At 39.1% G+C, this 24128-nt stretch overlaps 1 protein-coding gene across 2 annotated transcripts in view; it reads left to right on the top strand.

The window, feature by feature from the left end:
* LOC128696708 (BMP-binding endothelial regulator protein) overlaps positions 1 to 22169 on the top strand; it is a 503091-nt gene extending 480922 nt beyond the window's left edge. The window contains exons 8-13 of one of the 2 annotated variants that reach the window (XM_053788079.2): positions 2447 to 2560; positions 3691 to 3825; positions 12411 to 12534; positions 13985 to 14336; positions 14611 to 14744; positions 19567 to 22169. In XM_053788079.2, coding sequence (XP_053644054.2) covers positions 2447 to 2560; positions 3691 to 3825; positions 12411 to 12534; positions 13985 to 14336; positions 14611 to 14744; positions 19567 to 19784 — 1077 coding nt within the window. In that variant the 3' untranslated portion in view covers positions 19785 to 22169. The remainder of the gene's footprint in view (positions 1 to 2446; positions 2561 to 3690; positions 3826 to 12410; positions 12535 to 13984; positions 14337 to 14610; positions 14745 to 19566) is intronic. The other variant, XM_070094579.1, reaches the window with a different exon arrangement.
* Positions 22170 to 24128: the final 1959 nt, after the last annotated feature.

Genomic DNA, 24128 nt, shown 5'->3' with positions numbered 1-24128 from the left:
GCCCCAGTTTTCGACAACTTTTTTTGATCGAAATTTTGTCCCAGTTTTCGTACATCCACTCAGTTTTCATAGAGTTGAAAATGGTCTGTACCAAACATGTCTGCACGACTCGGCCACTCAGAGCATCCCATGCGTTCGTGACTCAGTCTGTTTTTGTTTCTTGTTGAGTTAGCACCATCCTGCACATTCATCCAAAACATTTCATAGTAATCTGTTGCTTTCTGTGCTTGTTTATTGAGTGTGACTGCTAAATAAGCCACCATGGGGCCAAAGAAAGTTCTGAGTGCCAGCCCTTTGATAAAGAAGGTGAGAAACATGATCGAATTCAAGAAAGAACTCGTAGCAAAGTTTGAAAGTGGCATACGCATGGCCGATCTTGCCAGGGTGTACGGGGAGTCCGCATCAACAATCAGTTCCATCCTGACGAAGAAACAAGAAATCAAGGAAGCTGATGTTGCAAAAGGGGTAACTGTGCTAACGTAACAGAGATTGCAAACAATCGAAGATGTTGAGAAGTTGTTGCTGGTGTGGATCGACGAAAAACAGTTAGTGGGAGATAGTGTTTTGGAGGTGATAATTTGCGAAAAGGCAAGGCAGTTGCATGCAGATCTCACAAAGAAAATGCCTGGAATGAGTGCTGCTGTTAGTGAATTTAAGGCCAGCAGAGGCTGGTTCGACAGTAATCAAGAAGTGAACTGGCATACACAGTGTGGTAAGACATGGCGAGGCTGCAAGTTCAGACAAACGTGGGGTTGAAGAATTCATTAATGAATTTAAGGAGTACATAGAGGCTGAAGGATTCCTCCCTCAACTAGTCTTCAGTTGTGACGAAACAGGCCTCTTATGGAAGAAAATGCCAAAGAGAACCTACATCATGCAGGAGGAAAAGGCATTGCCAGGATACAAGCCTATGAAGGGGCTAACTCTTTTGTTCTGTGGCAACGATAGTGGGGATTTCAAAGTGAAGCCTTTACTGGTGTATCACTCTGAAAATCCCCGAGTGTTCAGGAAAAACAATGTCATCAGGAGTAAATTGTGTGGGTCACGAGGCAAATTTTCATTGAGTGGGTCAATGAAGTGTTTGGCCAGAGTGTGAAGAAATACCTCCTGGAAAATCAATTGCCACTCAAGTGGTTCCTGGTAATGGACAATGCTCCTGCTCATCCTGCAGACTTGGAAGGCCAATTGTTGTAGGGGTTTAGTTTCACAGTGGTATTAGGGGGCAAGAACTTCACAGTGAAGTTCTTGCCCCCTAATACCACTCCTCTCATCCAGCCCATGGACCAGCAGGTCATTTCAAACTTGATGATAGATGGACTGACTTGTGTCAATCTCCCTAAGTCTTAAGTCAATAAAGTTCATTTGAAGTTCTTTTCGTATTATTGTTCTCAAACTGCTAACTGACAACCCAAGGTTGTAATCTACTCCCTCTTTGAAAGCATACAGCTTAGCCAATTTATCAGTTCTATCATGCATCTGAAGACCAATGTGAGATGGAATCCACAGCATGTGCACTCTGACTCCACTGTCCACAATCCTACCATACCTATGTCTGGCTTCTGACTCAAGCATGCCACAATTGGAGAGAGTAGGAAAGTTTTGTGGAGAAATATCTCCTTGACAAAGCTATTGCAAGCAGTGTCTGCAGCATGTTCAGTGACAATGCCTTGCCCCATATTAGGTAAATCTTAAAGAGACGCCAGAAACAGGCCTCTGGACAGATTTTTTGTGCGACAGAGGTACAGTGACTCAAGCTGGTCCTAGTGCCAGTAAAAGACAAAGGAGGGGAGTAAGCCCGGATAGGGCCTTGATACCCGAAGTCCTTATGGAAGGGGATTCCCCTTCCAAATAATAACCTCTCCTCCTCCCTCTCCCCTCCTCGCCGTCTTCCATACGCCAACAAGAATCTTCAATAAAGGTAAAAGTGATGCTAAATGTTCATTTATCTATTTCATTAGTCATTTATATTTATTTCTCATTGTTTTCTGTATGTAAAATTATAGCTATTCTCTATAAAATATATTTCTTGTTAATATTTTTGGGTGTCTGGAACGGATTAATTGGATTTACATTATTTCTCATGGGAAATATTGCTTCAGTTTTCATACGATTCAGTTTTCGTCAGACTTTTTAGAACGGATTAATCATGAAACTGAGGTTCCACTGGACATTATTTTTCAGAGGGAAGATTATTAATATCATAACTTAAGTGCTAAACTTCAAAGGGAAGAGCTAAACCTATGTGGGTCATACAGCACTTGGGGAATAGAGTGGATGGGGGTTTAATCAGAGGAAGGAGATGGTAGCTCCAATTCCTTGGATCAAGAGCAGTTCACCAGCAGTTGAAGTAAAAATTTATAAGTTGCATACACTAAGTCATGTGACTGCTATTAATTCAGACAATTTTTCTGTGGAAAGAGTGATTCATAAGATGTTTGTTTGACAGCGTGTGGAGTCTGAGCATGAGTGCTGCCCTCGGTGTGAGGATGCTCCTGGTGTGTGTGTCGTCTTTGGTGACCCACACTATCGCACCTTTGATGGATATCTCTTCAATTTTCAGGTTGTGGTGGAGTGTAGTGCTGTGGTGTAGTGAGTGGTGCTGTAGTGGTGGAGTGAGTGCTGTGGTGGTAGTGGTAGTGCTGTAGGTGGTTGTGAGTGCTGTAGGTGGTGGTAGTGCTGTGGATAGTAGGTAGTGCTGTAGTGGTAGGTGGTGCTGTAGTAGGTAGGTAGGTTCTGTAGTAGTGAGTAGTGCTGTAGGTAGTGTAGTGCTGTAGTGGTAGTGGTGCTGTAGTGTGGTAGTTCTGTAGTAGTGGTGGTGCTGTAGGTGGTGGTGGTGCTGTGGTGGTGGTGGTGCAGTGGTAGGTGCTGTGGTGGTGGTGGTGGTGCTGTGGTGGTGGTGGTGCTCTGGTGGTGGTGGTGGTGCTGTGGTGGTGCTGTGGTGCTGTGGTGGTGCTGTGGTGCTGTGGTGGGTGCTGTGGTGCTGTGGTGGTGGTGTGCTGGTGGTAGTGGTGGTGCTGTGAGTGGTGGTGCTGGTGGTGGTGAGTGGTGCTGTGGTGGTGGTGCTGTGGTGGTGGGGTGCTGTGGAGTGGTGGTGGTGCTGTGGTGGTGGTGGTGGTGCTGTGGTGGTGGTGGTGCTGTGGTGGTGGTGGTAGCTGTGTGGTAGTGGTGCTGTGGTAGTGGTGCTGTAGTAGTAGTGGTGCTGTATGTGGTAGTAGTGCTGTAGTAGGTGGTAGTCTGTAGTGGTTGGTTGAGTGCTGTAGGTAGTGGTAGTGAGTACTGTAGTGGTTTGTGAGTGCTGTAGTAGTAGGTGGTGCTGTAGTAGTAGTAGGTGCTGTAGGTGGTAGTGTGCTGTAGTAGTAGTAGTAGTACTGTAGTAGTAGTAGTACTGTAGTAGTAGTAGTAGTACTGTAGTACTGTAGTAGTACTGTAGTAGTAGTAGTACTGTAGTAGTAGTAGTAGTACAGTACTTGCATTATCATTGCCCATATGGGAGTCACACAGCTTTTCAAGAATGAAATGTAATCAAGTGTGGTTCAGGGAAGGGAAGGGTAGCTCCAGTTCCTTGGATCAAGATCATTAGCATCAAGGCACCCCTACTTGAAGGTTTACTTGTTCAGAACATGAGATCATTTGCTAATACCTCTTCTGCCATGAAATTCTTTTAAGAGTAATATGGTCATTCACTTGCAGGGAGCTTGTAAATACACTCTGGCCGAGACATGTCGCAAGAAGGATGGCTTCACCCTCAAGGTAAACAACGATGCCAGACGATCCAACACCTTCTCCTGGACCAAGAGTCTCACTCTTAAGGTGCCAGGTGCCAAGGTAAGGCTTGGAGAGGTTCATAGAGAGACTGGTAGTATTAGATGTGATAATCATGGAGCACTTTGACCAAATAGGTCAGTCAGAGCTTGCAGCCATACAAAAAAATATAAACAACATCTACATTAAAAACAAGGATAAAATTAACACACAATATAATGATGAACATGAGGTTATGGTAGGGACAAAGTAGGTACTGCTAGGTGTTGGGGAGGACCTAGGGGCCAAGGAGATGTTAGGAAAAGAAAACACCAGTAGATTTGTATCATATTTATTAGGTTTTAAGCTCATAAGTCATACATTGCCTTAGAATTAGGAGGTCCCAGGATTTGATCCAAAAATGGGAAGGGTAGGTCTAATTTCTTACAACCAAGAGCCTTCATTAACATTATGGCACCCACTTGAAGGAAAGGAAGCAATAAAGAAGGAATGTAATTCAAGAAAAAACAGTAGAGAAGTAAAAGGAAGGAAAAAGGGGGAAAGTAGAAGTTGATATAAATTATTTTTTATTTTTTTTTATTAGCACGCTGGTCGATTCCCACCAAGGCAGGGTGGCCCAAAAAAGAAAAACTTTCACCATCATTCACTCCATCACTGTCTTGCCAGAAGGGTGCTTTACACTACAGTTTTTAAACTGCAACATTAACACCCCTCCTTCAGAGTGCAGGCACTGTACTTCCCATCTCCAGGACTCAAGTCCGGCCTGCCGGTTTCCCTGAATCCCTTCATAAATGTTACTTTGCTCACAATCCAACAGCATGTCAAGTATTAAAAACCATTTGTCTCCATTCACTCCTATCAAACATGCCCACGCATGCCCGCTGGAAGTCCAAGCCCCTCGCATACAAAGCCTCCTTTACTCCCTCCCACCAACCTTTCCTAGGCTGACCCCTACCCCACTGTTGCGGCCCCCTACCAAACTAGTGGTTAAATGGTTAACCTGCAGGCCGGCAGTACCACTGGGTACGTCATCAAACCCATTGTGGGGACTGCTGAGCCGGCCTTAGAGCATTAATTACCTGAACACCTCACGGTACACATCTAAGCATTAAGTACCTGAACACCTCATGGTACGCATCTAAGCAGTAGGTACCTGAACACCTAATGGTACACATCTACTGACCTTAGAAGCAGTAGGTACCTGAACACCTAATGGTACACATCTACTGACCTTAGAAGCAGTAGGTACCTGAACACCTAATGGTACACATCTACTGGCAGTAGAGTATTCTACTGGCTTCTACTGATTTTAGAAGAAAGCGCTCACGCAGGCTCACTGAGTCTGTTGGCCTCAGTTGTTTGGTGGACCGCATTCAGTGAGCTTGCAAGCATAGTGTGTGCTGCATCGGACCACCTTGCGGTGTGTCAAGCTGGTCTTGAAGAAAGGCGGTAGATAGTACTCACCCAGACCATCTTATGGTGTACTTCTACCGGCCTTAGAGTATTTACAGGACTACCGGTGATGTCTGCAGACTCACCATACGTAGTCAACTGTGGGCTGGAGTCATCGGATGCTGTTTAGTGGGACATTACATGAAGAAAAGGTTGGAGTGTTACACTGAACTGGGCTAGGGACCGTGAGTGTGACACTTAAGCAAGTATGATGGAGTGGAACACTGAGATATGCTACAGGACCGTAGTGGAACACTGAGAAGAAAAGGGTATCGTGTGACACTGAAGATGGCCTGGTTGTAGTGTACATTGAATAGTGTCATGTGACTGGCCTCGACAAAGGCGCTATGCGGGTAGTGTGGACTTGCCAGTGACAAAGGGTGTCAAATGTGACATGGTTGCGAAAGTGTGTATTACGGCGGAGAAAAGGGTGTCAAGTGACACGGTGGAGAAAAGAGCGTCTGCTTCGGATAAAGTGTCGTGAAGCGCAGTTGATTGTAATTTATTATTTTAAATGTTACTTAATTTATTATTTTAACATAGATATATATAGTGACACAGTAGTGTCAAGAGTTGTACCCTGTGTAGGGTCACGGATTATTATTTATTATTTTAGTTAGATGCTAATTATAATTTATTATTGTAACATGTATATATTATCAGATGTTTATTAGTTCAAATACCTCTAGACCAAAGATTGATTTTTATATAATATTAAAGAGTAATTTATTTTAATGTGTATTATGTATCCCGAACTCGTATATTACTAACACTAATGTGAAACATGACTCAAGAAATCGTAATGACACGATTGCAAATAAACCATACCCCTGGGCGGGATTGAACCCGCGGTCATAGAGTCTCAAAACTCCAGCCCGTCGCGTTAGCCACTAGACCAGCTAGCCACAATAAGATTCATCCAACTAGGTATATTTCTACACCATAGGAAAGTTAGCACAGGCACCTCTGTGACCACAAATGCAAGTTTTTACAGACGAATCTCCAGCTAGCGTGGCCGTGGCGAACTCTAGCTCAAGTCCCTTCACTGCCGTCAACATGACTCAAGAAATCGTAATGACACGATTGCAAATAAACCATACCCCCGGCCAGATTGAACCCAGCGGTCATAGAGTCTCAAAACTCCAGCCCGTCGCGTTAGCCACTAGACCAGCTAGCCACAATAAGATTCATCCAACTGGTATATTTCTACACCATAGGAAAGATTAGCACGAGGCACCTCTGTGACCACAAATGCAAGTTTTTACAGGCAGATGAGTCTGTAGCTTGCATTTGCTGATCTGCTATGCTTTCTATGATGTGAATACTACCTGGTTGAATGTTTACTAATGTGAAAGTCCCAATTGATGTTTTTGTAATACCCACCTTCCTTCCACTACAGACTGATACACTCTTGAAGTCATTCTGTTTCGCTCCATTCTCTCTACATGTCCGAACCACCTCAACAACCCTTCCTCAGCCCTCTGGACAACAGTTTTGGCAATCCCGCACCTCCTCCTAACTTCCAAACTACGAATTCTTTGCATTATATTCACACCACACATTGCCCTCAGACATGACATCTCCACTGCCTCCAGCCTTCTCCTCGCTGCAACATTCATCACCCCCATGCTTCACACCCATATAAGAGCGTTGGTAAAACTATACTCTCATACATTCCCCTCTTTGCCTCCAAGGACAAAGTTCTTTGTCTCCACAGACTCCTAAGTGCACCGCTCACCCTTTTCCCCTCATCAATTCTATGATTCACCTCATCTTTCATAGACCCATTCGCTGACACGTCCACTCCCAAATATCTGAATACATTCACCTCCTCCATACTCTCTCCCTCCAATCTGATATCCAATCTTTCATCACCTAATCTTTACTCTTTCCTGTACAGTGGGCCCCCGCTTAACGATCACCTCCAAATGCGACCAATTATGTAAGTGTATTTATGTAAGTGCGTTTGTACATGTATGTTTGGGGGTCTGAAATGGACTAATCTACTTCACAATATTCCTTATGGGAAAAAATTCGGTCAGTACTGGCACCTGAACATACTACTGCGTTAACTTGTATTCACTTTTAATTTTCTTCTTTTACATACCCTACCAAATTCATCCACCAACCTCTGCAACTTCTCTTCAGAATCTCCCAAGAGCAGTGTCATCAGCAAAGAGCAACTGTGACAACTCCCACTTTATGTGTGATTCTTTATCGTTTTACTCCACGCCTCTTGCCAAGACCCTCGCATTTACTTCTCTTACAACCCCATCTATAAATATATTAAACAACCACAGTGACATCACACATCCTTGTCTAAGGCCTACTTTTACTGGGAAATAATCTCCCTCTTTCCTACATACTCTAACTTGAGCCTCACTATCCTCATAAAAACTCTTCACTGCTTTCAGTAACCTACCTCCTATACCATACACCTGCAACATCTGCCACTTTGCCCCCCTATCCACCTGTCATACGCCTTTTCCAAATCCATAAATGCCACAAAAACCTCTTTAGCCTTATCTAAATATTGTTCACTTATATGTTTCACTGTAAACACCTGGCCCACACACCCCCTACCTTTCCTAAAGCCTCCTTGTTCATCTGCTATCCTATTCTCCATCTTACTCTTAATTCTTTCAATAACTCTACCATACACTTTACCAGGTATACTCAACAGACTTATCCCCCTATAATTTTTGCACTCTCTTTTGTCCCTTTTGCCTTTATACAAAGGAACTATGCATGCTCTCTGCCAATCCCTAGGTACTTTACCCTCTTCCATACATTTATTAAATAATAGCACCAACCACTCCAAAACTATATCCCCACCTGCTTTTAACATTTCTGTCTTTATCCCATCAATCCCAGCTGCCTTACCCCCTTTCATTTTACCTACTGCCTCACATACACTAGGAAAAGTAAAAAAACATGAGAAATTAGGAAATGGAATGGAAGTAAGAATATAACAGTGCATTAGTGTAGGATGACATGTGGATATAAAGAAGCATAAGAGGAGGGCGCAGGATTAAATGAAGGAGAGCAAAAGTGACAGAACTAGTGACAAGGAAAGTATAAAAGGAATGGAGGTGTGATATTACACATAGAAAAACTACTATAATGCAGAAAAAAAAAGAGTACACCAATACTGATGCAGAACACATGATACAAACAATGCTATAAACTGAGACACCAACAGCTATCCTGTGAAGCTGTCTGATGGTAAACTTACTGAAGAAAATGACAGTTGTTGAAAATCTGCCTTTATCAACACTACTAACACTAATGGAGATAATGGCAAGCTTCTGACAGTTGGTAAAAAAGACACAACAGTTAAGTTCCTTATTTGTACAAAATTTCACCAACACTGGAATTTTTAAAGTACATAGCAGACACGAGACAGAATGGCTTAAATAGTCCACAGGGAGTGACGTCACCTGGTAAACAAAACTACTTGAGCACAAAAGATGCACTGTATTAAACCTATTGGCCCATGAGTTTACTGTTTTAATGCCCTATGAATTATGGGACTGGACTAGAAAACATCCTATTATTTTATTTGATGGTGTTGGTTAATTTAATAAGTGAGGATTCGAGGTACCTTCTCAAGTTTGTCATGCTCAGCTTTGTCTCACATCATAAGATGTGAATGTGAGCTGCAATACTGTGTGCAAATCACATTAAAATATAGTTAACTGAACATAGCTCAATGGGACTCTTGTAGTGCACCTTCCATACTCAAGTAATTTTACTTGCACCTTGGCAGCATGTGACACCTGAATAAGTGGTGTCACTCCTTGTGGACTATTAAGCCATTATCTCTCATGTCTGCAATTTACTCAGGATAGTCCAGTGCTGGGGAAAGTGTACAAATGAGGAACTTAACTGCAGTTGTCATTTTTTACTATCTAACATTATTGTAGACTCAAGGTAGCTTCATATTATTATTGCAGTCATGGCAAAGTGCTAAACCCTTGGGAATCATACAATGCCAGTGGAATGGAATTCAATCAGATATAATCAGAGATAGGTATAATTGTCCAGGTATGTATTACATACATTGTAAGCAGTTTTCAACTATTATTCATAACTGATACCTAAAGTCACACAAGATACCCAGAACTCACCACTGGTTGCTCTTAGAGTTCCATGTTAGATAAAGCTGTAACCTGCATCACACTAGCAAGTTATCCAGGTATTCAGGAGCCAACAATATATATCTGCATCCCAACTCCTTACACCAGTTCTATTTGCCGATGACACTACATATGTCTACTCCCATTCAGACCCAGCTGTGCTTGAGAACACTGTAAACAATGAACTGCTAAAGATATATGCTTGGATGATGACCAACAAACTCACACTTCTTCTTTCTTTCAACACACCAGCCATATCCCACCAAGGCAAGGTGGCCCAAAAAGAAAAACAAAAGTTTCTCTTTTAAATTTAGTAATTTATACGGGAGAAGGGGTTACTAGCCCCTTGCTCCCGGCATTTTAGTCGCCTCTTACAATACGTATGGCTTACGGAGGAAGAATTCTGTTCCACTTCCCCATGGAGATAAGAGGAAATAAACAAGAACAAGAACTAGAAAAAAAATAGAAGAATACCCAGAGGGGTGTGTATATATATGCTTGTACAGTGGAACCTCAAAAATCGAACTTAATCCGTTCCAGGAGCTAGTTCTAATTTCAAAAAGTCTGAAATTCGAAGCAATATTTCCCATAAGAAATAATGGAAATACAATTAATACATTACAGAAACCCAAAAATATTCACACAAAAATACATTTTATAGAGATTAATTCCAGTTTTACATACAACAAATACTATAGTTTTTAATTGTGTATAGTAATACATATAAAATAACATTTTTACTTACCTTTATTGAAGATTGGTGATGGCATCTGAAAGATAGGGAGGAGGAGAGAGGGAGTTGGGATTAGTGTTTGGAAGGAGAATCCCCCTCCATGAGGACTTCAGGTAAAGCCCTCTCTGGGGTTACTTCCCTTCTCTGTCTTTTAATGCCACTAGGACCAGCTTGAGAGTCACTGAACCCCTGTCTCACAAAATAACTGTCCACAGTCCTCTGTTTCTGGCACCTCTTTAACATTTCCCTAAAATGGGACATGGCTCTGTCACTGAACTTGTTGCAAAGATGGTTTGTTTCAGCTTGCTCAGGGTGGTACTTCTGCACAAACATTTGGACATCATTCCACTTGGCACAAATCTTCTTAATTTTTGAAGAAGGCAGCTCATCCACTCCCTCTTCCTCCTCCTCTGAAGCAAGTTCCTCAGCTGTGGTCTGATACTGCTCCAGATGAAGCTCTTGCAGCTCTTCAGTGGTTAGCTCTTCCCTGTGGTCCTCCTCCAACTCTTCCACATCCTCACTACTCACCTCAAGCCCCAGGGTGTTCCCCAATGTCACAATAGAGTCCACAACAGGCAGAGGGTCAGCTGGGTCAGGGTCAGCCTCAAACCCTTCAAAATCCCTCTTTTGGACACAATCTGGCCACAATTGCCTCCAAGAAGAGCTCAAAGTCCTGGAAGTCACTCCCTCACAGTTTGTCCGAAAAAATGGTCTTATTTTCGAAACATTCGATATTTGATACGCTCGATTTTTGAGGTTCCACTGTACATGTATGTGTAGTGTGACCTAAGTGCAAGTAGAAGTAGCAAGACATACCTGAAATCTTGCATGTTTATGAGACAGACAAAAGACACCAGCAATCCTACCATCATGTAAAACAATTACAGGTTTTCGTTGTACACTCACTTGGCAGGACGGTAGTACCTCCCTGGGCGGTTGCTGTTTACCAACCTACTACCTAGGAAACTCACATTTAACATAGAAAAAACGTACTTCATGCTGTTTGGCAACAGCGCCTCAAATATTCAACTCAACATACTGTTAAATGATTCCCCTATATCAAGACACACTGAGGGCAAATTTCTAGGTCTTCTCCTTGACTGTAATCTTAAATTTCAGCCAAGAAAATTTCCAAATCAGAAGGAATCCTTTCAAAGATATGCTATTATGTACCAAAAACGACTCTCCTTACCTTGTACCACTCTAATATATCCTTACCTCACCTATGGTATCTGTGCCTGGGGCTCTACCACAGCCAACCACCTTAGACCCTTAATAATCCAACAAAAAGCTACTGTGCGGGTGGTAACCAGCTCCTGTGCTAGACAGCACATCCCACCACTTTTCAAAAGACTCAACTTGCTAAATATACAAGACATACACTCTTATTATTGTGTCTACTACATATGCAGAACTTTAAACTCCACTGTAAACCCCCACCCCTAAAACTACTCCTTGACAGTTACAACAGAATGCACAGTCACAATACAAAGCATAAGGCCCTTTTCAACATCCCTCGAGTAAAACTCTATGCAAGAACACTATGCACATAAAAGGCCCAAAGATCTGGAACTCACTACCAGAACAAGTAAATTAGATCTTGTACTAAGTATACATAAGATTTATTAAGTCCAAACAAGACTGTAAAACAGCTAACTGCTATTCTATATTTAGTTTTAAGTAATAATTACTATATACTATTATCTTATCTAGTTTTAATTAGTTACCATGTATTAGGATTAGTTTGCCCGAAATGCCTCGGCATGATAGTGGTTATCTTTGTACTTAGCAAATCAAAATTGTAATTACACATTGTAACCTTTACAAAGAAATAAACTTATTATTATTATTATTTATTATTATTATTATTATTATTATTATTATTTACTGACTCAATAAAGCCCACTGCATGGGTGACAGTGTTATTAATAAAGGTATCTGTTCTGTGGGTGAAATACATGTTAATAAAGGTATCTGCTATGTGGGTGAAATACATGTTAATAAAGGTATCTATTGTGTGGGTGAAATGTTACAAAGGTATCCATTGCATATAGTATATACATACTGTTCCAGTTCCAGGAATAAAATTACTGAAATTAGGAATGACAGCCAGTTAGAATGGGTAGAATATTTTTTCCAGCTATGAGACTTGAAAATGAGTTTAAAACTTTGGAAGACATTATTGAATAACAGGTACCATTTCTTCTCTCTTTTAAGGTAAAATATTGAGGTCAACTGTATCAATAAATAATAATAAAAAAAAGCATTCTTTTTCAAGTTCAAAGTAGACATACTTACCACAGCTTTTGCATTCTTAACCATAGGTGAAGATGGCCCAAAAGCTGCGTATAAAAGTCAATGGAAGTATAGTTAAACCTCCCTTTCAAGTGCCCGGCATCCTCAACCTCACACGGGAGGGTCAAGCCATTGCTGTCGCCACACCACAAGGTAACTATCTCCCAATACTGTATAAAAACAGGTAATACTGTATTATTGATTATTATTATCAAGGAGAGGTGCTAAGCCCATGTAGGTCAGACAGTACCTGGGAATAGGAGGTAATTAGGTCTGATCTAAGGAATGTAGTTCCAAATTATTTTGATCACAAGGCATTCACCAATATCAAGACCCCCTTCCCCATGATACGATACTATGTGCCGCAAAATGCCCTTCTCACACTATACCATTCACTCATTTATCCATACCTCACCTATGCTATTTGTGCTTGGGGTTCAACTGCAGCAACACACCTAAAGCCAATAATAACTCAACAAAAAGCCGCAGTAAGAATAATCACTAAATCCCATCCCTGGCAACACCCCTTCCCCCCCACTCTTCATAGATTTAAACTTACTCCCTGTTCAGAACATCCACACTTACTACTGTGCAATCTACATATACAGGACCTTAAATTCCAATATTAACCTTGACCTAAAATGCTTTCTTGATAGTTGTGACAGGACCCACAAGCATAACACCAGACACAAACATCTCTATGACATTCCCCGTGTCCGACTAAACCTTTACAAAAATTCAATGTATGTCAAAGGCCCTAAAATCTGGAACACCCTACCTGAAAACTCTAGAACTGCAGACACATTCATCACCCTCAAAACTACCGTTAGAAAACATCTTATCTCCCTGATACACCCCGTCAGCTAACTACATAAAAACCACCTGGTGGTTCACACTTACACTCACTCACTCACCCATTTGACTATAAGCACAGAAATACGTATCATAATCTTAAAATAATGATTCCTAACTAGTCACCAAGTTTGCCTATGATACTCCAATATAGAAACTATGTATTGTGCCAAAACAAAAGCATTCACATTGCTAAACTCACAAACTAGTATTTAATCACTTAGTATTTAGTCAACTTACTCCACAATTTGTAATAATTTAGGGTTATGAATTAATCTAAGTTTGCCCGAAATGCCTAGCCTTGCTAGGTGTTCTAATGGCCCCCTCTGTAATTAGTATTTTATTACATGTAAACCACACAATAACCAAAATCTGAAAATCCCGCATTGTAATCCTTATAGAGAATAAACTTTGATTTGATTTGATTGATTTTGAAGGATAAGTAAGGTACATGGAGGCTGATTAGTTATACATTCTGTATTACCAAAGCTCAATATATCTCTTAACCTCTTAGTGCACTGAAATACAAAGAATAACCTTATAATATTGTCTACAAAGTTGGTAATAGTTATGAAGTTTGATATACAAAATAAAGTACAATACAACCTACAATTGTATTACTGTAGAATACTACAGGTAATATGCCTACTGTAGAATATTAAAGGTAATATGCCAACTGTTTTACTTAATATAATAATAGTTTGTTTAATACTTTGTGCTATTTTGACTGACTTTATTATTTCTGAAACAGGAGTGCGTGTACTGTGGGATGGCATCAGTTATGTGGAAGTAGAAGTGCCTGTTGAGATGAGAGGTCATATGTGCGGCTTGTGTGGAAACTTTAATAACAACATTTCTGATGATCTAACCACTAAAGATGGTAACCTAGCTGACACTGCAAATCAAATGGCTATGTCATGGTCCACAGGAAAAGTTGTTCAGTGTTCCCGCAAAATGAGTAATGCACTAAAGGCAAATGTGCGTCGACCACAGCGCTTGACATGCCCTATGCCACAAAATCAAACACTTAACCAGTGTGGCTTACTTAATAGCACTGTGTTCCAGGCCTGCCACAGCATTGTTGCCATCGATAAATTCTACGAGTAAGTGGGGAAACAAGAATTTTACAAATTTTATTAAGCCAGAATAATTGATGAAAAAATGAAAACATTTAAAGAAATAGATTATCCCACCACCATTTGGTGGTTCATTGTTAGTAATGACCCACCAATGTATGGGCAGTAATGATGCATAGAATGCAGTATGCAGACTTATAAAATATTTGCTTGAACTAGGTTAGCCTATTCTATTATGGGAGAATAAACATGGACAACAGTGTAAAAATCTTTAAATGTTTTTATATATCCTTTTTAACAGGTCGTGTATCCTAGACATGTGCGAATGTCGTTCAACACGGCGATGCGAGTGTGATACCCTGCAGGCGTATGCACGACAGTGTCAGAGGCTTGGTATCCCTGTCCAAGAGTGGCGTAAGCAAAGTAAATGCGGGGGTGAGTGCCACACTGATATTCCCTTAGTATTTATTTAAAATGTATAATATGATAGTCTAAGGCTCAATACAAGAGGCAAAACACACTTCTTTCTCAAGAAACACACAAATTGTAGTTAAATCCCAAGATAATAGTTCAAGACGAACCAAAATATTTTCTTTGGAATCATATTCAGTTTGTGTGCAAGATGTAAATTTTTCCAGCCACTGTACTTTAATTTTTATTCTTCAGATTCACTTAGTAGCAGCCATGGCAAGAGCAGTGTGTAATTTTATTCTTCAGATATTTTCTTAATAGCAGCCATGGCAAGGGCAGTATGGAACTATGTTCTGCAGTTCCTACTCTGTCATTTCATTGACTTGCACTTGTCACATTAGATTTGATGTTGCTTTGCTTACCTTTTAGAAATTACTGCTGCATTTCTTGTTTTTTGCCTTATGAAACAACTCGAATTCCCACCCCTATTGCTTATCAGTGCCAGTAAGAGACAACTGCTTGAGAATTATCAGTTGAACAAGCAGCATAAAGTCTCCACATTCCAAATGTTTCTGTAAAGTATGAAAATAATTATTATAATATTTACTTTAAGCACTAAACATGTAAGGATCATTCAGAGCTACATGGCAAAGCTGGGAGGTGGGAAGGAGAAAGGGAGAGGAAGATGGAGAGGTGGTGTTATGGACAGGTAATCTTACATACCTAAGGTAGTCAGTTTGTGGTGAAAGTGGAAATAAAATTGACCTGTGAATTTATTGTTTAATGAGTTTTCATTCACACTCAGAAGAAAGTGTAACTAAGATAACCTGAATATACAGTGAACATATAATAAGCTCTAGAGAAATAAAATTAGCAGTAAACTTAATGTTTATTGCAAGCTGTGAGAGAGCTTTCAGACACCTTTTAACAATTATTAAAAAAAAGCACACACACCTTTTTTCAACATACTGGTCGTCTCCCACTGAGGTAGGATGACCTGAAAAAGAAGAAACACTTTCACCATTACTCACTCCATCACTGTCTTGCCAGAGGTGTGCCAAAACTACAGTTTAGATGCCCCTCCAACCTGCAGATATCTCCACCCCTCCTTCAGAATGTAGGCATTGTACTTTCCAACTCCAGGACTTGAGTCTGGCTAACCAGTTTTCTTGAATCCCTTCATAAATGTTACCATGCTCACACTCTAACAGCATGTCAAGTCATAGAACTTACTTGCCTCCATTTACTTCTATCTAACATGCTCACACATATCTGCTGGATGTTCAAACCCCTTGCATATAAAACCTCCTTTACCCCATCCCGCCAACCTTTCCTAGGGTGACTCCTACCCTGGCTTCCCTACACTACAGATTTATACAATTTGCAAGTCATCCTGTTTTGCTCCATCCTCTCTAAATATCCAAACCACTTCAACAACCCTTCCTCAGCCCTCTGGATAATACTTCTAGTAATTCTACACCTCCTCCTAATCTCCAGACTATGAATTCTCTGCTTAATATTTACACCACACATTGCCTTCAGATATGACATTTTCACTGCCTCCGATCTCCTCCGCACTACAACATTTACAACTCATGCTTCAAACCCACATATAAGTGTTGGTACCATTATACTCTCATACATTCCCCTTTTTACTTCTATGGATAATGTTCTTTGTCTCCACAGATTCCTCAGTGCACCACTCACCTTTTTCTCTTCATCAGTTCTATGATTCACCTCATCTCTCATAGACCCATCTGCTGACAAGCCCACTCACAAATATCTGAACACATTTACTTCCTCTATACTCCCTCTATCCAATCTAATACCCAATCTTTTATTAACTAAATTTTTTGTTACCCTTATAACCTTGCACTTTCCTGTGTTCATTTTTAATTTCCTTCTTTTACATATCCTTAACATACCTTTGTGAATTCTCTTCAGAATCTTTCAAAAGCACAGCATCAATGGCAAAAAGCAAATGTGACAACTCCCATTATGTATTAGATTCTATATATTTTAATCCTTTACCTCTTCCCATGGAGGCAAAGGGAATGTGCATAGTGGTACCAATGCTCTTATATAGGTATGAAGCATGGGTTGTAAATGCTGTAAGTTAACATGACTCACGAAATTGTAATGACACGATTGCAAACAAACCATACCACGGACGGGGATAGAACCTGCGATCAGAAAGTCTCAAATCCCCAGACCACGACTGTCTGGAGTTTTGAGACTCTCTGATCGCGGGTTCTATCCCCGTCCGTGGTATGGTTTGTGGTGTAAGTATTTTGCAGAGAATCTGTAGTGTGGAAATTAGGTGCGGAGTTACTAAAAGTTATTAATCAGAGGGCTGGAGAGGGGCTGTTGAGATTGTTTGGTCATTTAGAGAAAATGGAACAAAGCAGAATGACTTGGAGAGCATATAAATCTGTAGGGGAAGGAAGGCAGGGTAGGGGTCATCCCCGAATAGGTTGGAGGGAGGGGTAAAGGAGGTTTTGTGGGCGAGGGGCTTGGACTTACAGCAAGCGTGTTAGATAGGAGCGAGTGGAGACAAATGGTCTTTGGGATCTGACAAGCTGTTGGAGTGTGAGCTGGGATTCAGGTTAACCGGCCGACGTGTTAAAAAAAAAAAAATTCTTCCCAACACCTTAGCATTCATTTCTTTTCCAGTCCCATATATAAACATGTTAAACAGCCATGGTGACATCACACATCCATGTCTAAGGCCTACTTTTACTGGAAAATAATCTTCCTCCCCCCTACATACCCTAACATGAGCCTCACTATCTTCATATTAATTCTTAACTGCTTTCAGTAACCTACCACCTATTCCATACACTTGCAACATCTGCCACATTGCTTCCCTAGCCACCCTTTCATATTCCTTTATTATAATTAAAAGTAAGCACTAAACCACCAGGGTCATACAGCTCATATTCCTTTAATAAATTAATAAATGTAACAAAAACTTCCTTTCCCATATCTAAATATTGCTCATTTACATGCTTCATTGTAAACACTTGGTCTACACCTTCCTAATACCTTCTTCATCTGTGATCCTGCTCTCTTTCTTACCCTTAATTCTTTCAGTAATAACTTGACCATACATTTTACTTAGTATATTTAACAGGCTTATTTTCCTCTAATTCTTGCACTCTCTTCTGTCCCCCTTACCTTTACACAAAGGAAATTGTATGGTAATAATTATGTTTTGTCAAAAGCATTGGCTAAGACACTTAAAACTACAGTATTCAGTGCTCTTTGATCCACATGGGTTTGGTACATATTTTGTGAATGTAATAATACAGTAGAGTCCCACTTTACAGCGTTTCATCTTATGGCATTGCACTAATACAGACATTTGAAATTATGACCAAAACTTGCTATACAGCTCTCCCACCTGACTTTCTAATATGGCTACCATGCCTTACCTGATTTGTTTACATTTTTCATGAGTTCAGTGAGCTCTGCATCTCTCCAAAATGTATGGAAACTTTCCAAATTTTCAAGTGTTTTAAAGTTATTTCATGTTTTATTCTGATAATAATAATAATACACAATAATAATCACTCTGAAATGCATTAAATGTTGTATATTACATTAATATAAACATTTTCATTAATCCATCTATGATATTTTTTTCAAAATTATATAATAAACACATTACTATCATAAAAACATGATAAATACACCCCAAAGTAGAATAAATTAACGTAAATATGAGACGTTACGTGTATGAACTAAACCAGATGTGTTCATCTGCTTGTTTACATAACTCCACACATCTCTCCTCTCTCACTTCTTTTATTCATTTACTCCCCTCTCACACTACATTAAGACTACAGTGGACCCCCGCTTAACGATCACCTCCAAATGCGACCAATTATGTAAGTGTATTTATGTAAGTGCGTTTGTACGTGTATGTTTGGGGGTCTGAAATGGACTAATCTACTTCACAATATTCCTTATGGGAAAAAATTCGGTCAGTACTGGCACCTGGACATACTACTGGAATGAAAAAAGTTCGTTAACCGGGGGTCCACTGTACAAATATTTTAAGGTAAGTAATGAATGTATTGTATATGCATTTTATCGCTCTGGGGCGCTTTAACCCATAAGCGGTCCAAGCAGATCTACGTTCACATGTGTAGTGCTACAAAAGTAGATCTAAGTTTTTTTTTACATATTTTCAAATATAACAAAAAAAAAAAAAGTAGATCAAAGTTTTTTTACACATTTTCAAATGTAGAAAAACAAAAAGAAGATCTACTTTTTTACATACTTTCAAATGTTGAAAAAACGTATATATACATTTTGACCATTTACGGGTTAAATGTAGTAGTACATTACGTGTGGGTGGGGTGGCCTGGCTGGCTACCGTACCTCCCACACCTGACTTCTTACAATAAATACTACTCATCTCTCACTCTATATTAAGACTACAAATATTTCAAGGTAAGTAATGAGTGTACTGTATGTGTACGTATTTTACTTTTTATTGTTTTTAATGCCTAGTTCTATTGCTAACTTAATATGTATATGTTAGTGTAAACATGTTATCTGGCATTTCCTATATGCATTTATAAGTGGCTTTCTGCTTTCTGGCAGTAGCCTGGAACCTAACCTGTCGTATAAGTGGGGCCCTACTGCACGGTATTAAGCAGCGGCTAATTAGAATATTTGTGTATAATTATTAACCTTAATTTTGACTAGCTCTTCACAAGGTTATGCCATTGATTTTAGATTTAAGTACAGTATTGTACAGTAATACACAAACATAAATATTCACAGTACATATTAATGTTAAAACCCATTATAAAGAAACTCAACTGTGTTATTGCAGGTCTGGGTTGTCCCCACGGAGCTGAATATATGGAATGTGCTCCTCCATGCCGTGCTACGTGTCGCAACCCAACGCCCAACCCCAAGTGTTATACCCGACGCTGCAGGGCTGGCTGTTATTGCCCACCTCCCTCTGTGCTTCACCGTGGGGCATGTATTCCAGTTCAGGAATGTCGCAAGAACAAGAAACGGCGAAGAAATCGTCGTAAGGATCACTGAGGAGAAATAGCTGGCTCGGCAGAAGGCGGAGCAGTTGCGGTGCCAGGCCTTCTACTGGAAGTGGTTGTAGTGGTGATGGTCTTGGCTAGACTGCTGTCAGCTTGAGATGCAATAATTCTAGCTGAAATGAGACTTCTTGAAACTATATGAGAAGGTAGTGTGCAGAAAAAAGTGCCAGAAACTGTACCCTGACACCATGGTACCTCGACTTAATGTCCGGGCCAGCGAACTTGTGGTCTCAGTGGTAAAGTAGGCATCAGGCTGGGCTGTTGTGATTGATCTCATGAAGTGTTTTGTGCATGCAAGACATGCCAGTAGCATTGTCTTAATAAACACTTGTGGTGGAGAATATATACATATATATGTGCTTTTCACTGTGTTGTTATTTGTGTTGTATGTTTGTTGACATTTCTCTTTAAGATGACATAGTAACAATTTTGCAAGAAAAAAAAAATCTCATAAGAGGATAGTGTTTATATGTGTTTAGTAAATATTCATGTCCAAACTTAAAATCATTAAGAAAATCTCTCTTTTTTTGTATAATTTCATGACTAAGGTGTAGTTACAGATATAGTAGTGTCCCAGTCTTGCAATATTTCACATATATTTTTCTAATGTCTACAAAAAACATTATTTAATTTTAAAACTGTGTACGTATAATTACTAAAACTGTTTTTCATTTTAAAATAAGCTACCAGATAGTAGTACTTGCAGTGCATAGTGAAGTGCCAAATAAGGTCACTAAAATAATGTCAGAATATGTACAGTATTTAGTACGAATGCATAATAAGGATAAGAGTAAATGTAAAATAAAGATACCAGCAGTACAATACAATAGACCCAGGTATTCTCTCATGGGTGAAATAAATGACCAAATTAACTTGTCCAGATTTTGTTTAGGGAATGTATAAAAGAAAACTTACGGGTGTCCCTTTGCTTTATACAGGTTCACTTCGTGCGAATTCATTATTAAGCATGAACTCTTCCTATTGGTAATTTTATATGTGCAATATATTGTATATTGGCCTTATTTGGTCAGTGTGGTTCACAAATGCACTGAAGACTTTTCACGAGGAATTAAGTGTTGATGATCTGATAGTTTATTACAGCTGCTATAGGCCTGAATTGCAGCTGTGATAGGCCTGGATTGCAGCTGCTATAGGCCTGGATTACAGCTGCTATAAGCCTGGATTACAGCTGTTATAGGCCTGGATTGCAGCTGCTATAGGCCTGGATTGCAGCTGCTATAGGCCTGGATTGCAGCTGCTATAGACCTGGATTACAGCTGTTATAGGCCTGGATTGCAGCTGCTATAGGCCTGAATTGCAGCTGCTAAAAGCCTGGATTGCAGCTGCTGCAGGCCTGGATTGCAGCTGCTGCAGGCCTGGATTGCAGCTGTTATAGCCCTGGATCACACCTGCCACAAAGCGAGGGACACCAGTACTGTGCGAGATGATGTAATTGTCAAAGTTTCTGGTATTTATTGTTCATGTTAGACTAGTCAGCTTCCTTTCTGACTAGAGTTGAAAGAGAGATATGTATGGTTGTTCAGTGGAAACTGGTTGTTTGAGCCAACTGACTTAAGTTAGTAAAGACTATTTCACTGGGGCACTCTTGTATTCCTTGTCAATAACTTATTCTCCCTTTGAATTCAAACTGAAATAATTTCAATTTAAAATTTTGACATGTCTTTGTACAGAATCATAATTATAGTTATTTGTTTATGTACAAAAGGATCATAGTAAGGAAAGAACATAAATACGCACTGAATATTTTTTCTGAGAAACCTAATAGTCTATACTTTAGTTTCACTGTTTGACATTAATGCATAGAAATATTTCATTCACTAGATACCAAAGACTATAATATATAACATATGGATCAATACTCGGATATATAGGGCCTATCAGGTTGCAGTATCACTACAGTACTGTACTTCAAGATACTGGATACTTGGGGAATTCAAGGTAACGATTGAGGTAACAAATATTGTAAGTATCGATTTAAAAAAAAAAATTTAGGACTTGTAAAGGCGTGAAGGTGTAAATGGTAATGGTGTGCAATAAGAGATCACTCTGTGTTTGTGTGTGTGTGCATGTATATATATATATATATATATACGTATATATATATATATATATATATATATATATATATATTTGTATATATATATATATTTTTTTTTTAACGCACCGGCCGTATCCCACTGAGGCAGGGTGGCCCAAAAAGAAAAACGAGAGTTTCTCTTTTTAAATTTAGTAATTTATACAGAAGGGGTTACTAGCCCCTTGCTCCCAGCATTTTAGTCGCCTCTTACAACACGCATGGCTTATGGAGCAAGAATTCTGTTCCACTTCCCCATGGACATAAGAGGAAATAAACAAGAACAAGAACAAGAAAAAAAACAGAAGAAAACCCAGAGGGGTGTGTATATATATATATGCTTGTACATGTATGTGTAGTGTAACCTAAGTGTAAGTAGAAGTAGCAAGACGTACCTGTAATCTTGCATATTTATGAGACAGACAAAAGACACCAGCAATCCTACCATCTTGTAAAACAATTACAGGCTTTCATTTTACACTCACTTGGCAGGATGTGAGTGTAAAACGAAAGCCTGTAATTGTTTTACATGATGGTAGGATTACTGGTGTCCTTTTTTCTGTCTCATAAACATGCAAGATTTCAGGTACGTCTTGATACTTCTACTTACACTTAGGTCACACTACACATACATGTACAAGCATATATATACACACCCCTCTGGGTTTTCTTCTATTTTCTTTCTAGTTCTTGTTCTTGTTTATTTCCTCTTATCTCCATGGGGAAGTGGAACAGAATTCTTCCTCCGTAAGCCATGCGTGTTGCAAGAGGCGACTAAAATGCCAGGAGCAAGGGGCTAGTAACCCCTTCTCCTGTATACATTACTAAAGTTAAAAAGAGAAACTTTTGTTTTTCTTTTTGGGCCACCCTGCCTTGGTGGGATACAGCTGGTACGTTGAAAGAAAGAAAGAAAGAAAGAAAGAGATAGATAGATAGATAGATAGATAGATAGATAGATAGATAGATAGATAGATAGATAGATAGATAGATAGATAGATAGATAGATAGATAGATAGATAGATAGATAGATAGATAGATAAATATATATATATATATATATATATATATATATATATATATATAGATATATATATATATATATATATATATATATATATATATATATATATGCCTCGGTGGGAGACGGCCGACTTGTTGAAAAAAAAAAAAAATATATATATATATATATACGTATATATATATATATATATATATATATATATATATATATATATATATATATATATATATATATATATATATATATATATATATATATATATATATATGTGTGTGTGTGTGTGTGTGTGTGTGTAAGGTAAAGCAATACTCTATGTTCCAGGGAAATGTGTTGGCTTGGGTTGTAGTGTAGTTGGATGACCTCGGTTGTACAGTGAATTGAACCTTAGTTTGTGATGTAATTTTTAGGAGGGTTCTCATTTTTTATCTTTGGGAAAAAAATATTCTGTATAATTAAATTATTTAAAAAAATTATTTGGAAAGCATGAGCTTGATGATAAAAACTACAGAATGTTGCTAAGGAGAAAGTTTTCCTTCATTACTAATATAGGTGTGTGTTAATATTAAGTATTGTGTTGAGTAATATGTTTTAGAAGTGAAAATAAGCATTGTTTTCAACCTTTTTTATTTTTTAACTGAAGATATCCTTAGTTCATTTATCAAATATTCTTGTACCCCTATTTCGGTATCAAAAGTTTTACCTGCATCAATGACATACGTAATCTTGTGTCCCTGGTGTAAATATTTTCTTCCCTTGGATTTTTCACAGATACACCCTGAAATCTAAATAAATCTTCCAAATTATATTTATTAGATTAGTAAACACAGTAGGTACAGAATTTGATGTCTAAGGAACTGGAGAGAAGTACTGTACTTACTGTATGTTGTTCCAAAGACAAAAATATGGGCATGTGTTAATACTCAAGTGATAAGTGGGACTTTTATTTATTTTGATTTAATTTATTATATTATAGATTCCCCAAATAGACAAATCCAATGCCTGAGTAAAGAGTGAGTTTGTTTAGTGTGTTCACATGTGGCATTCAAGAATGATCTTGGCAAAGTTCCTGAGATCTCACAGGAATATTCTTTCATTTTGCATATACTGTACTTTCTCCTGTTGCTCATTCAAAGCTCCAGAGCACTAACTGTCCAGGTAATATGAGGTGCTCCAAACAGTAAGGGCCAACTTAATCTTAACTATGGTGAAAAATGCCTTAA

Source organism: Cherax quadricarinatus, chromosome 46, assembly GCF_038502225.1.
Source record: "Cherax quadricarinatus isolate ZL_2023a chromosome 46, ASM3850222v1, whole genome shotgun sequence".
Classification (NCBI taxonomy): Eukaryota; Metazoa; Arthropoda; class Malacostraca; order Decapoda; family Parastacidae; genus Cherax; species Cherax quadricarinatus.
The sequence above is the reverse complement of the archived record's forward strand: the minus strand, read 5'-3'. Positions and strand labels throughout refer to the sequence as shown.